Here is a 14988-nt window from a genome sequence, read left to right as displayed (position 1 = left end):
AACCTTATTATGCATGAAATGACAATGACAAGATATTTGATATAAAATCATACTCGATTAGTGCATATTAACAGTGTTTGACAAAATAACAGCATTATGATAAATACCAAATAAACTGGTCTTTTCATGCAAATATATTTTTCTAATATAATGTTACTAACAACAAACAAATGTCCATACCTCAGCCAAACATGCCAATGTTATTGTATTGTAATCCAGTGAATTGTGCATTATAACTATGTAATGGAGTTTGGGAACAAATGTGATGTGTATCGATTGATGCATTGATATGAATCTGTAATTAAGGTGTTGCAAACATTCCAAAAAAAAATTATAATAAAATAAAACTCAGAGAAACTAAATAGGCAGGCAAAGATGTGAAAACAGCTGGTGCGATATGTGCTAGGTGGACATGGGAGTGTGACATCACATCATGTCTTGTTGGGCAAGGTCATACCTTCCTCTTCTGATATTTCTGTATTCAAGAAACAGAGAGAGAATAAATGAGATTAAATTAGAAACTGTGATGCATTTCCCATAAAAATAAGATCAAGACATTATTTACTGCAGCCTATAAATGATAGGGCAAAGCAATCACAGAAAAAAATTCTTTAAAGCCATATGCTAATAAAGCAACAATAATTGGTCCCAGGTCATTTATAATTTATTAGTATTTCATGTCCAGACTCATATAAAGTTTGAAATTAATAAAATATTCATATTTAAATGAATAAAATGTAAATCAAATATATGTGCTTACACTATTTGAATGTGTTTACCTTCAAGCTTTAATTTGTCGGGATAATATCATTACATATATTAGTGATATTATTGTGTGATGATGCAAAAAAACTGGTGACACTTTTATTTTGAATCAGTACATTGAAACAAACTATCTGAAAAAAATGTGCTTGAGTAAAACTAACCATGTATTATTTTTCAGGGTACAGGGTATACAATTGGTAATTATTTCTAAATTATGACTGTTCTGATGTAAAATACTAACATTATAAGCACACAGGTGGAGAGGGTTGTAACAGGACTTTCCAATATACTTCTATTGGACCCACAAACATAAACACTGTTTTGTTTTTAAGATTGTTAGCAGTGTTTTATGTATTTCTGTACTTGACCATGTCTTTAATCAGAGTTTTTAGATAGCTACTTGCACTTGGCACTAAACAACACCGTTTAGGGTGGAGGAAATGCATTGAGTTGCAGATGTTAAAGGGGTCATATGATGCTGCTAAAAAGAACATTATTTTGTGTAATGAAAGGTGTTTATGCAGTTTAAGGTTAAAAAAACACATTATTTTCCACATACTGTACATTATTGTTTATCCTCTCTGCCCCGCCTTTCTGAAACGCGTCAATTTTTACAAAGCTCATCGGTCTGAAAAGCAAGGTGTGCTCTGATTGGCCAGCTATCCAGTGCATTGTGATTGGTCGAATACCTCAAGCGTGTGACGGAAATGTTACGCCCCTCACCATACTGTGATGCCCTGTCCAGCCGGAGCGTAACATAAAACCATGTCTGCATTTGTGAGATGTGTGACCGGAGAAATGACAAACAACAAGCGCTACTCTACACTGCTCAAAAAACTCGCGTTTGAATCGTCATTGGCCAAATTCTTTAAATATAAAAAACGTACTTACAGTCTGTGAGTCAGAACAGCCGGCATTGTAGTCTACTCTCCCAGGATCAGGAAACAGTCCTCCATAAAATGCGCTGCACACATCTGAATATTTGGGTTAAACTGTTCTGGAACAGTGTTGTAAATACAACTTAACCACTGATTTCTAGTCGTGTCCTCTTTTGGAACGTCAAACAAAGTAGTTTCGCTTTCCGCTTCGTCCACGGTGAAAGCCGATCCGGCGATTGACAGCGCGAAGTTGATGTATTTCCTCAGCGACCAGCACGGATCAGCTCTAGGCATGATGTTTTTAGGATATCGTCCTCTTTTGGAAGGCCAACCAAAGTAGTTTCGCTTTCACAATGAAACACACAGCGCCTTCACGACATGGCGGCGGTGGCAACAACAATACTACAGCGAGAATAAAAGTTACGCCTTCTTTCTTTGCGTGAACATTTGGGTGGCGTTATGCAAATCTTCCCACATATTGACGTAGATATGTGGGGGCGTGTTAGAACGAGCCATTTTAGATAGGCGTGGTTAACTCTTAACTTTTATAAAGAATATTTCTTTGGATTTGAGACTTTAGTCTTTGCAACTTTATAGATCTTATTTATGCACCAATAGCTTGTAACACTCCAAAGAGAAAGGAAAGTTTTAAATCGCATTATATGACCCCTTTAAAATGTGATAATCCCTGGTCAAGCTTAATTTGTTTGCTTTCTAATCTCATGTTTCAGAAGATTTTTTTTTAAGAAAAAAAAACCCTTTTAGAATCCCTTATAGAAAAAAAATGGGATAAAGCAGGAAGTCACTTTTGTGCTCTTTTACAACTGAAATAAGAAGCTGAAAGCTACTTGATTAGATTTTATTGCAGTAATTGTGGATGTCTTACTTGAAACCCCAGCCTGTTCCTCCCAGTACTATAGCTGCCAGCAGTATCGCTCCCGCTATGGAGCCAATGATGATGTTTGTACCACTCGGACCTGTGGACAGACAGAAAAAAAACATGCATTTGTCATTGTATTTCAGTTACATTCCTGCTATATATTATTAATCGTGACTTCTATTTCGTCATGTGCTTTTATTTTGAAGTTTAGTTTTTAGTCTAGTCTGGTTTCCTTTCTTCCTGTTTCCTTTCATTTAATTAATTGGTTTTAGCTTTATTTCACAAACAGTGGGCTAGTGCTCTCTGGAGGAGGAGGCAGTCACATCTTGTGGTAACATTTGGTTTGAAACTTACAAATGAAGAGCCTGCGCTTCAAAGGCAACATCTGGATATTTTATAATTATTTGAGCTTCTAACCTATCAGAATCTTAGAAATGACTGATGATTTTGCATATGTTTATAAGTCAGTGCTTGTCAAACATTTTGAAACCACGGGACTCCATTATAGTCATTTTTTCATGGCACCCTTATAAATAAATAAAAGGTTTCCACATGAGCATGGGAAACACCAGAAGTCAAATACTCCAAAAATGTGGCAAAACGCCAGTTGCAAACCCATTGATAATCCGCTTGACCCATTTGATTTCCATGCATGTTATATACACTGTTATATGGGAACCGTAAAAGCTCAATGCTGAAGCTAGCTAAAAACTGATTAAACAGCCTCAACCAAGTAAATTGTCATTTTTAGGTAAAACACAGTTGGAGAAAATCACACAACAATAATTACAAGCTTTTCAATCCACACAGCAGCACTCCTATAGAAGTTAACACTGTAGAAAATTTGTGTTTCAGCAGAAACACAAGATCTTGTATTTATTTTATATGTATTAAATGTTGTTATACTTACATTATACATTTGGTAATCTGTATAACAAGGTTTTATTTGTTAACTACTGCATGTTAACTACAATAGTTAACATGAACTAACAATGAACAATGCTTCCACAGCATTTCTTAATCTTAGTTCATGTTAATCTCAGCATCTACTAACACATTTTTAAAATCCAAAGTTGTCCAAATCAAAAACATTAATGCACTGTGAGCATGAACATTAACATCTTTATTAACTAACATTAAAAAGGTTAATAAATGCTCTAAAATATGTTGCTCACTATTAGGTCATGTTAGTCAATGCATTAACTAATGTTAACTAATCAGACTAATTATTGTAAAGTGTTACCGAATATTTTATATTAGGAAATTATAATAAAGGTCCACTTTTATGGAGGCTGTTTTGTTGTTTCAAAATGTGTAGTGCATATGTTTTATGTTTTTATGTTATGTTTTATTACAATTTCCTTTTTTTTTATTAAGATAACCACGGTAACGGCTAGGTGGTTCAGTGGCGTCCCAGATTTGAGCTCTAGACCTGGGGCATTCTGTGTGGAGTTTGCATATTCTCTCCGTGTTGGTATTTATTTCAGAGGTGACAGCTTATTTCAGATTTATGACAGCTGGGCCCTTTGATTGAAGGAATGCGGAAAAGGCCCATTTTTATGAACAATGTCAGTATGTATACAATGTATTTACACATGTGTACCACCATATATATCTCATTTTAATTAAAATGTACCCCCTTTCAGAGCACTGTATGTTCTCTTTGTATTAAACAGACACATGGAGCTCTTAACATTGCCATTGAAGTATTCCATTCCAAACACAAGCAAAGAGATGCTGGACCAACTAAAGCTTGAACACCCGTGTGACTAAATGTGTTGTGAACCTTTGTATTTCTCAGGACCGTCTGGAGGCTGGGGGTCTGGAATGGGGTCATACACGCTGCAGTCCTTCCCAGTGTAGTCTGCGTCACAGATACACTTCACCTCATTACTGCATGTCTGAGACAGAGAGAGGCAGAGAATGTCTAGATAAGCCTAAAGCTGGAAATAAATACTTTGGCTCACATACTACAGTATAGCAAAACTATCTGGACAGTCAAAGTTTTACTGAGAAATACGGACGTAAGAAGTAATTATATTAATCTATGTCACATGGTGAACAGAGTCAATACTGTCGCTTAAATGATTGCTTATTAAATTTGGAAAATGTTAAACTCAAATCAGACACTTTGACAGCTGGCTATTTTTCACTTAAGACAACCAATTGTATCTTCATTTTCTCACTTTGAATAAAACCAATAATGGAAAAAAAAGGATGAGAAAATATTAAACATATCATTATTTGTGATTCAAAGATCAATGAAATTCTGACAGGTTTAGAAAAATAAGAGAGTGACTAAACTATTCCTCTGAGAATGAGTCAAATGCACTTTTGACAAATGTACCAGCCTATGCTATGTGACAAACGCAGTCAACCCCAAAACAGACAGTATGTGACTGTGATGTTAGATTTGTGAAAGATGAACTGCTCACCCCATGATCGGAACACACGTGAGAAGAGGACGACCCGGGACAGGATGACAGGTTGAAGGTGGTGACTGGCAGACAGCGATGGTCTAGGCACATCATATTAGGACCACACGGTGTGCCGTCCTCCACGTACCCGAGATCAGTGCCATCTTCTAACACTGCATGACCCCCACTTAACATACACAAACAACAGTTCAGTGCTATACACAAATGCACACTGCAAAGCACGTTTTTTTGAGGCAATTCGTAACTATTTTTGTATGAATTTTTACAGTCTCATCTGTATGTTTTCAGTTGGAAATCCCATGTTTCCATATGAATCATATTATACCAATTCATACGAAATCACCACCTTGTAAACTAGTTGCATTTTCTCATGAGATGTGGTTATTTTCTTAAACTAAAAGAAATTTATAGTTTAGTCATGAAACTCTAGATGGTGCAGGCTGATGGTTGTTAACGTAACTGATGATATTCAGAGAGTTAAACGACTTGGCACAAGCTGATTGGTTCATGCTGCATATGCAGCCAAGTCTTCTAACACTGCATGACCCCCACTTAACATACACAAACAACAGTTCAGTGCTACACACAAATGCACACTGCAAAGCACGTTTTTTTTGAGGCAATTCGTAACTATTTTTGTATGAATTTTTACAGTCTCATCTGTATGTTTTCAGTTGGAAATCCCATGTTTCCATATGAATCATATTATACCAATTCATACGAAATCACCACCTTGTAAACTAGTTGCATTTTCTCATGAGATGTGGTTATTTTCTTAAACTAAAAGAAATTTATAGTTTAGTCATGAAACTCTAGATGGTGCAGGCTGATGGTTGTTAACGTAACTGATGATATTCAGAGAGTTAAACGACTTGGCACAAGCTGATTGGTTCATGCTGCATATGCAGCCAATGAGCTTACTGCCTTGCATTTATATGGCTGGCTAGCATTCACTAGAGATTCCTGCAGTGCGCTTTTCAGAGTTTCTCTGAAACCCTCCACCTTCCCCAGCTCCACCTGTATAGATCTGCTACGGGTTATTTTATATGCTATTTGTGCAGCAGCAGTATGTCTTAAATACTCACGGCACTGTATCGCCGTATGCATTGGAGGTAGCAAGTTCCTGTACTTGCTTGCAGCAGCAGCAATAATCTACAACTACAGCAATAACCAACAGTAGCAGCAATTCAGCAGCAGCAGCAGTGTAGCAGATCTATTCCGCCAAGACCAAATACATTAACTAGGGTGACCATACATGCCATTTTCCCAGGACGCGTCCTGGCCAGGATTTCTATATTGCCATTTCCTGGGAAAATGGCACGTATGGTCACCCTACATTAACATTGTCATATCCATCACCATGCTAAAATCTTCCGAGAGTTGTCATGATTAAAATATTTTTAATTTGACTATGTCTTAAAAAACTGCCACTCATGGTGTGAGATGCTGTAAAAGAAGAGACCAAATGCAGCAGTTAAAGCCCTAAATTAATCTTATCCAGCATCATGTTTTCCAGTAAAAAAATATCTGAACATGCTTAAAATAAATAAATTATACTGAAGAATAAAATGCATATGCATTTACCGACAGTCCAGGTACTTGTTCTGATGATAGATGGTGAGACTAGTGATTTCTCCATTTAAGTCTCCATACCGTGGTTTCACTGTGATGTTAGTGCATAATAAAAATCCGCACAACACATCCCTGTGAAAGGACACAGAAATAACAGTGGAAGACAGACAAAGAAGAAATAAAAGAACAAAGGGACAAATAATGATATCACTGAACAGGTTAAAACGGTGTTCTGGTTGTTCATATACTCACTGTTTATTGCACTGAATCCAGCTGTGTGAGTTGTCCTGACCGCAGCTGCCACGCTCTGTACCCTCAATGTTCAGCTTCTCATAACACATGCGATCTGCTGCATCTAACAACATGCACAGTCAAATAAACTGAGCATTGTGCATGTGCAATTTTAGTGTTAGAATCAAACAAGAGATATATGTACATACACTTGTAGTGATTCTATACTGTATGTATTCACTAATGATTGCCATGAATGTGGCTGAAACACAACATTTTTTCTGTCTTGAAAATAATTTGTGAACTTTCTATTTTTTCTATATAAATTACATAAAAAAAAGAACTGTGGAATTAAATATGAAGTTGATGCTTTGTGGATCTTTCTGTCATTGTTATAATTTGGTTGTTTTTCAATTTATTAAACCATACTATACACTGGGAAAAAAATACCCCAGTAAATGTACAGTAAAACTGCCAGCTGTGGTTGTGGTTGCAAGAAATTCACTGTAAAAAAAAAAAAAATGTGACAATGTATATTAGGTTGGTTGTGGGTTTACTGTCTCAGAGACATATTTCATAATTATTTACAGATAATTTGATTTGATAGAAAATAACCATAATCGTTCATTTACCAAATTTGTTAAATTAATTGATACACTTTTTAAAATACTGGGTGTAACATGTTACTTTCATGTGACACTTTCCCTGATAAATATAACTGAAATTCTCCTTTGCCATGTTGAGTGAAATCAGTAGTAAAAGTCACTAAAGCTTCTGGAGATGTTGGTGAGTGTGATGGGTATTGTAGTTCTAGAGAGTATGTGTTACGAGAGTTACGAAAAGGTTATCCTGCAGATTTATGTTTTAAAAACATATTTCTTTTAAAATGACCTTGGATACTAACTAACAACTAGGGACTAACAAAGAACAATGCTTTTACAGCATTAAATCATCTAGGTTAATGTTAATTGTATGGTTGCCTATATTATGGGTTATCAGCAGACATTTTTAAAACATTAAATATTATTTTTTTTAATTATTAATTGGCCTAATTTAAAAAGTAATCACTGCTGTCATATGATGCCACACAGACAAATATCTGAATAAGAGCGAGTAACCTAAAGACGGTCATCAGACAAATTCAGACAGCTCTGCTAATATCCTGTCTGATGCAGGTTATGAATATTAGCACAGTCCAGTTGCTGCTCCTCATCTGTGCCTCTATCATCACTCTTTTCTACAACCACCTCAAATCTTCAAATCAGCTGAGTGCTGCAGGCATATTACATGTGTCATCATTAATCTCTCACTAACACTCTAGTTGTGCTGAAGTACACCAGAAAGTTGCAGAAAGAAATGTTATGCGAAATAACGTCTCGGTTACGTATGTAACCCTCGTTCCCTGAAGGAGGGAACGGAGACGTCACGTCGGAGGACCGACGAAATTGGGGATATCGCTTAGAGGGACCAATCTACTTCGAGTGTAAACTAAACGAGCCAATGCACATTGGCATGCGATTATTGCATCCAGCTGCTGCTGATCACAGCGTGAGTATAAGTAGGCAGCAGGTGATGAATCATGTCAAATGTAAGACTGGAGATTTAACAAGAAAAAATCAAATAGCATAGATTTATGTTGACTAAAATAATGATCAGCTACTGGTATCAGTCATAATGTCAACATCCATAATTAATATTCATTACCAATAATATTCCAATATATACTGGACAATATAAGAGACGCTACTCACTGTGGCCCCAGAGCGCCTGACACTGGGCATCCCTGGTTTTACAGCGGGCCCCATAGCAGCGCCCCTGAGAGAGCCAGTAGAGAGTACATCAGCTTTCCATATAAACACTCACTCAGCCAGACTTAAAAAAATTAAACGGAGCAAAGATGCTTACTAATGGCTGATATCCTTTGTGACTACAGTCACGTAAAAAGAATTAAAGTTGCACACAGTAATTTGTCCCCACTGAAAAACCTTAACAGTTAATACTTTTGAAAGATACCTTTAAAAATCACGTGACCCACTCTGTAAAAAAACAGCTTAAGTCATTTTTTTGTTATTTACTGTTTTCTACATAAAATCATCCTACATAATGTAAAAAACATTCTGTGAAAATATAAACTTGATATCTTTAATATTGACTGAGGTAGACCATGTCAAAAAATGACTCAGAAATCATGTTTTTGTGAAATTCCAATGTAAAGAAAAGCTTATATTTAAAACTGCAACACATTTGAACCATAATTATGCTGACTATGTACCATATACCACATTAAAGCTGAGATTCTCAGTGATATATGACACAATTATGGGAAAATTCTTAAAGTTTTGTAAAACAGGTCTATTTATTATAGATAATAGTAAATATAGATAATTCTGCTTGTTGGCAGAAGCGATTTACAATAACTCCGCCCACCAATGTGTGATTGGGAAAGTCAACACTGAAAAAAGACGCTCAATAAACATCACTTTCAGTGGCCGTAGATGGTTAGGCATGTGCCTTTTGATGCGATCGACCCGAGTTCGAACCCGCCTTTTGTCAAACTTTTTTTCTCCCTTTTCAAATCTCATATCGCATTGGAAAGGCATTTATTTTCAATAAAAATTAAATAAATAATCAAAAGGTTGAAAATAAAGTATCGGGTAGGGTTAGGGTTGGTGCAGGGAGGGCTTTATTGTCCCAATAAGGTGGCATCCATTTAATAATTTGAATTAAAATGATAATTTACACTCAATGCTTTATTATTGCGTACTGTTTTATAATGTACTACAATACTGGGGTGCAGATAATTGCAACTATTTGCTATAAGTAGTATAAATAGCAGAAAATCTTGCTATTTTAACAGTGTAAATAGAATCTATTTGCACTTAGTGTAAATATCATACCGTTGAAAAATACTATTTTCACAGTGTAAATAGAATCCATCGCTGTTTGCACTTAAATAGCATTTAAATAGCATATATTTCTATAGCATATTTCTATAGCATATAGTAAATAGCATTTATTTCTATTTGCACTTAGTGTAAATATCATCTATCGCTATTTACACTTAGAGCAAATAGCCGCTGCCTTCTGATTATGTGCATGTCCAAAAACATTGAAACGAATGGGGGAACCACAAGAGCTTGACTGTAGCAACAATTACCAAGTCAATTCACTGAAATGATTTGTATAACATTATTAGTCAAATGAAATAAAAGTAGAAAATGCCATTAGTCTATAAATTAATATATAACATTTAAGTAGATAATCTCATTCATGTGTTTGGTCTACATTTGGAGTAAGACAGATATTTTGAAATACTGTATTTCTGTGTGTATCTAACTGTTAATTCCAGATCCGGGGTCACACGCTGTCGTGTAAATAGCATCTATCACTATTTACAAAGTGTAAATAGCATTTATTTCTATTTGCACTTAGTGTAAATATCATCTATCGCTATTTACACTTAGAGCAAATAGCCGCTGCCTTCTGATTATGTGCATGTCCAAAAACATTGAAACGAATGGGGGAACCACAAGAGCTTGACTGTAGCAACAATTACCAAGTCAATTCACTGAAATGATTTGTATAACATTATTAGTCAAATGAAATAAAAGTAGAAAATGCCATTAGTCTATAAATTAATATATAACATTTAAGTAGATAATCTCATTCATGTGTTTGGTCTACATTTGGAGTAAGACAGATATTTTGAAATACTGTATTTCTGTGTGTATCTAACTGTTAATTCCAGATCCGGGGTCACACGCTGTCTGAGAGTCACGTCTTTCTGTGCCTGCTTGGTGAGTAATGCATTGCGACCTTTTTTGTGGCTTATTATGATTAATAACTCTTTTCGCTCGTATGTATTAATATTAAGGTTTGTTTGCAGTTTCTAATGATAGAAAAGAAGTTTCTCAACAGAATGATATGATATTCAGTTGGTGTTTCTGACCACTTTGACGATGTTGTGGGGACACAGTGAACACTTTTGCATCCTTACACTGATTAACTATAAGTTAACTAAAAGTCCAAGTCAACTGCCAAATCAGCCAGCACAACAAACCAAAATTACTGAGTGCCCCTTTAATCACTGAAACATTTGAATTTAAATCATAGTTCATGGTAAAAGTTTAATTAACAAGATAAGTCTGCCAGTGTTATACAGTAAATCATGCAAACAAAATACAGTAACAATGCTTAGTACTATTGTTGCAAGAAACATGTAAGGTTCGTTTTAGACAGAAAAACAGAAATTATTTTACCAGTCCAGAATTGCACATGTAACCATCCAGTTTGTGGACATTATGTGGACACTGTTTGAGAAATTAATGAGAAGCATGTGTAAATTTCTTACATTATTATTATGATAATAATTATTTAAATTATGATTTACTTAATGAATGTATGATAAATTATAAATGTATCATTACTTTACTCGAATCGCCAGTGCATGTCTCTGGCACATCACAGTCATTCACTGCATCCCTGCAGATGACTCCTCTCTGCTCATACTGCAACACACAAACACACTTCTACCTTAGTGTTTAACCAGTCTTTCAGTAAGTAAAATACACACAAAATGAATCACGCTAAATTACCAAAAAAAAACATTTGACTTATGACTAGGGATTTGTCCCTTCAAAAATGAAAAGCCCTTATGCTGTTCCAAACCTGTTTAGGTCAATTCGCACTGCACAGACAGACAGCAACAGACACGTTCGTCGGATTTTGCCAGATCAGTTTGTTACCCATTTTGGCATCTATTAGCATTGGTTGGCGCTTGTTTTCGCCAATTGAAAGTGTAGAATCAGAATTTGGAATGTCTTGGAATGTCTGAAAAGTGACATTGTAATCTGGTGACTGTGGCTGTAGGTCTGTCGGTGCAGTGTGAATTGGCCTTATGATATTCTTTCTTCTGTGGAACACAATAGGGGAAATTTTAAACAATTTATAAATGTGAGATTTAAAAAGTTATTTACTGATAATCCTTCTATTCCAATGAGGTCACATCTCCATTGAAGATTGGATAATGGAGTCACCTAACTAAGGAGAGTCTGATTTGTGAATGAATCACTGAGGCTGTACCCAACAAAAACAATTCGGTAATCAAAGGCTTATCAAAGTCTATTTACAAATGAAAAATTATGAAATACACATCATACACATTGATACAACCCTCTACATTGCAAGTAAATCACTCGCATATGCGACTAAATCTTCACTCTCGCGACTAAATTATGTCTAATATTAGCCAATGGCTTATAAATTCTCAGATTTTACTCGCCAGTGTGTGAGTTGGAGGCTAAGTATAAGTTTGGCACAGATATATTTTTACTCGCCGAACACTCCCTGACTGAGCGCTTCAGAGTTTTACTCTCTGTCAAGCGATCTGTGCTATTTTTCAGTTCATCTCAATGGATGCACAGCACGCCTGTATTTGACGTACCGTAAACTCTAGTGTGAAGGCGCACGACTCGCCGTTGCTTTGTCTCACACACATGCAGAGAGAGCGAGAGAGTATTACATAACGTGCAGAATTGACGCGCTACATGTAAACGATATTCTTTGTTGTATTCTCCTATCAAAATAACGGAGTTCCTTTGGAATTCTTCAGCTTTTAAAGGGGTCATCGGATGCCCATTTTCAACAAGTTGATATGATTCTTTAGGGTCTTAATAAAAAGTCTGTAACATAGTTTGGTTAAAATTTCTCAATGGTAGTGTAAAAAACACCTTTTTTACCCTGTCAAAAACAGCTCTTTTCAGAGCAAGCCGTTTTGTAGCAAGATCGGCTCGATTTGAGAAAAGGGTAAAGATTTTAGTTTATTAAAAAAAAACACTGGGTGGATTTTTATCATTATAGGGTGGTTGTGTACACACACTGCCAACACACATTTCAGTTCAAACAACTTGTAAAAGTGCATGTAGCATCCTATGACCCCTTTAAGAACTGCCGGGTTCTCCGGTAGTGGGCGGAACTAATGCGTTCTATATTGTTCTTATTAGTAGAATTCATTGTATTATTATCTTATAAGTATTGTTGTTCGTTTTTTTCCCCATTTTTACAGAAACACTGAATGACCCAAAAATCACCACCACCAGTCCTAAGTTCAATTAAAATGACTAATATGCATTCATACATGGTTACCAAGTTTAAATTCTAATTACTAAAGTTCTATCATTACATAATACTTGATAATCATAATATCATATTATAATGCTTGACTGACTGATGTTAAGAGTGTACTTTAAGATATTTAAAAAGATATATATATATATATATATATATGTATATACAGTATATATATATAAATCAGTCTGGCGAGTAAACTAAAAAATTTACTAGCCAATGGCGATTCAGTTGCCAAGGTGTCCGTAGAGGGTTTTGATATTATTATTAATAAAATGATATTGTATTTTCTTCTTGTTCTCCTTTTCATTATTAACATGATGGTTTAAATGTACAGTATAATGTGCCTTGGGAAAATGCATTTTTAACAAGGGAAGACTTAAGTTCATGGCTTTTTTTAATCGCGTTTACATGTTGCATTGAGTTTAATGCGTTTCAATCGGACTCATTCAGAATTGTTTGTTTAATTTATTTTTGGAAAAAATGTGCATCTGTACTGGAAATAAATGTTGTCATTTTTAAATTTTGTTATCATGTTGTAGTAATTCAAGGGAAATGATTGAAGGAGTTAATATCATTGAGATAATATGCTCAAATGTACCACTGGGTGAAGAATAGAAACCATCCAGCAGTATATTATCTTAACCATAAGTTACAAACAAGTAAAATGTTATTTATATATCAACAACTTGGAAAACATACAAAACAGATAAGGTTTAAGGTTTAAGGAAAAAGAGTACATTAATATAATAGGCACAGACCTGTAGTATAACTAACTTTGCCCTGTGCTGACAACATTTCTGATTTTTGTGAAAAAGGCCTATTTACAGCAGTGGTGCTTCAATGTGTAGTGATGAAAAATGTGATGAAATAATGACAAATAATGTAAAACATCTTCAAGAGTTCATGCAGCGTACCTATGGTGGTCCAAATGAACGACTCTAATGAACTGATTCTTCAGAAACATACAGTTCAACACAATCAGTGTACCTGATCACGAACAAATTATTTTACTAGCAGCTTATTAGAATGAAATATTGGCTTGGTTGGCAGAAATGGTGAAGGTGGATCAGTGTTCAGAAAAAAGAGCAAGTCAATTCAAGTCAATTGTCTTGAGATACTATTATGAGAGCTTTCTAAAATTGCAATAAGTAAAATTTGCAAAAATTTTGTAGGTCAAGGGTCTAATGGTCATTAGCTCCATCAGCTTATTCAGGTGTCCTAGCAAGAATAAACTAAGTAGTCAAGCATGCATTTTATGTGCATTGCAGTGCACAATCTCACAACCTAGTCAAAGTAGATGTCCGTGTTGGCAATTTCTCTGTTGGAAAGACCATGTTTTCTTGTCTGGATCTTACATACAGTGGGCACGGAAAGTATTCAGACCCCCTTACATTTTTCACTCTTTGTTATATTGCAGCCATTTGCTAAAATCATTTAAGTAAATTTTTTTTCCTCATTAATGTACACACAGCACCCCATATTGACAGAAAAACACAGAATTGTTGACATTTTTGCAGATTTATTAAAAAAGAAAAACTGAAATATCACATGGTCCTAAGTATTCAGACCCTTTGCTCAGTATTTAGTAGAAGCACCCTTTTGATCGAATTCTGAGCTCTTCCAAAAGGTGTTAGGTGACATTAATATTTTGCTTAAGATGCTAAAGTCTAAATCTGTTGACCAATCTAAGGTTGTTTAACTAATTGATGCACTAAAAGAAACAGTGATGCATTACTGCATCAAAGCCTTTTTTTTTGAAGGATGTTTTTCTGAACAGTTCAGGTTGTACGAAATAGTTGTTATATTACCAGGTATCAGTGCCACATGTGAACAGAGTTTTTCAGGTCTGAAGATAATCAAAAGTCAGTTAAGGTCACCTAAGGCACAGAGTAGATTGCCGAGTTTGTCTGTTCTCAGCATTGAGTCAAAACCCACCAAGGTCTTGAATGTAGATGACTTTGTGAAAAGATTTGCTGAACAACATGCCTTCAGCTACTCAATTCAAAGTACAGCTCTCGCAGTACTTTGATATCCTACACCAACTGGTCTGTGCAGTGCTGCTTTGAGTCGGCCACACCTATAGGTTTGTTTTCTT

General features: G+C 35.4%; 1 protein-coding gene across 1 annotated transcript in view; it reads right to left on the bottom strand.

Annotated features, from left to right (window-relative positions):
• Positions 1–328: 328 nt before the first annotated feature.
• The window catches only part of adam11 (ADAM metallopeptidase domain 11), a 64469-nt gene continuing 49809 nt past the window's right edge, over positions 329–14988 (bottom strand). The window contains exons 18-26 of the mRNA XM_016239957.1: positions 11192–11272; positions 11024–11074; positions 8516–8579; positions 6786–6888; positions 6546–6665; positions 4959–5127; positions 4310–4424; positions 2530–2620; positions 329–475 (exon numbers count right to left, since the gene is read on the bottom strand). Coding sequence (XP_016095443.1) covers positions 427–475; positions 2530–2620; positions 4310–4424; positions 4959–5127; positions 6546–6665; positions 6786–6888; positions 8516–8579; positions 11024–11074; positions 11192–11272 — 843 coding nt within the window. The 3' untranslated portion in view covers positions 329–426. The remainder of the gene's footprint in view (positions 476–2529; positions 2621–4309; positions 4425–4958; positions 5128–6545; positions 6666–6785; positions 6889–8515; positions 8580–11023; positions 11075–11191; positions 11273–14988) is intronic.

Source organism: Sinocyclocheilus grahami, unplaced genomic scaffold, assembly GCF_001515645.1.
Source record: "Sinocyclocheilus grahami isolate Dianchi unplaced genomic scaffold, SAMN03320097.WGS_v1.1 scaffold578.1, whole genome shotgun sequence".
Taxonomy (NCBI): domain Eukaryota; kingdom Metazoa; phylum Chordata; class Actinopteri; order Cypriniformes; family Cyprinidae; genus Sinocyclocheilus; species Sinocyclocheilus grahami.
Note: the sequence above shows the minus strand (reverse complement) of the source record. Positions and strands in the feature narration are given on the sequence as shown.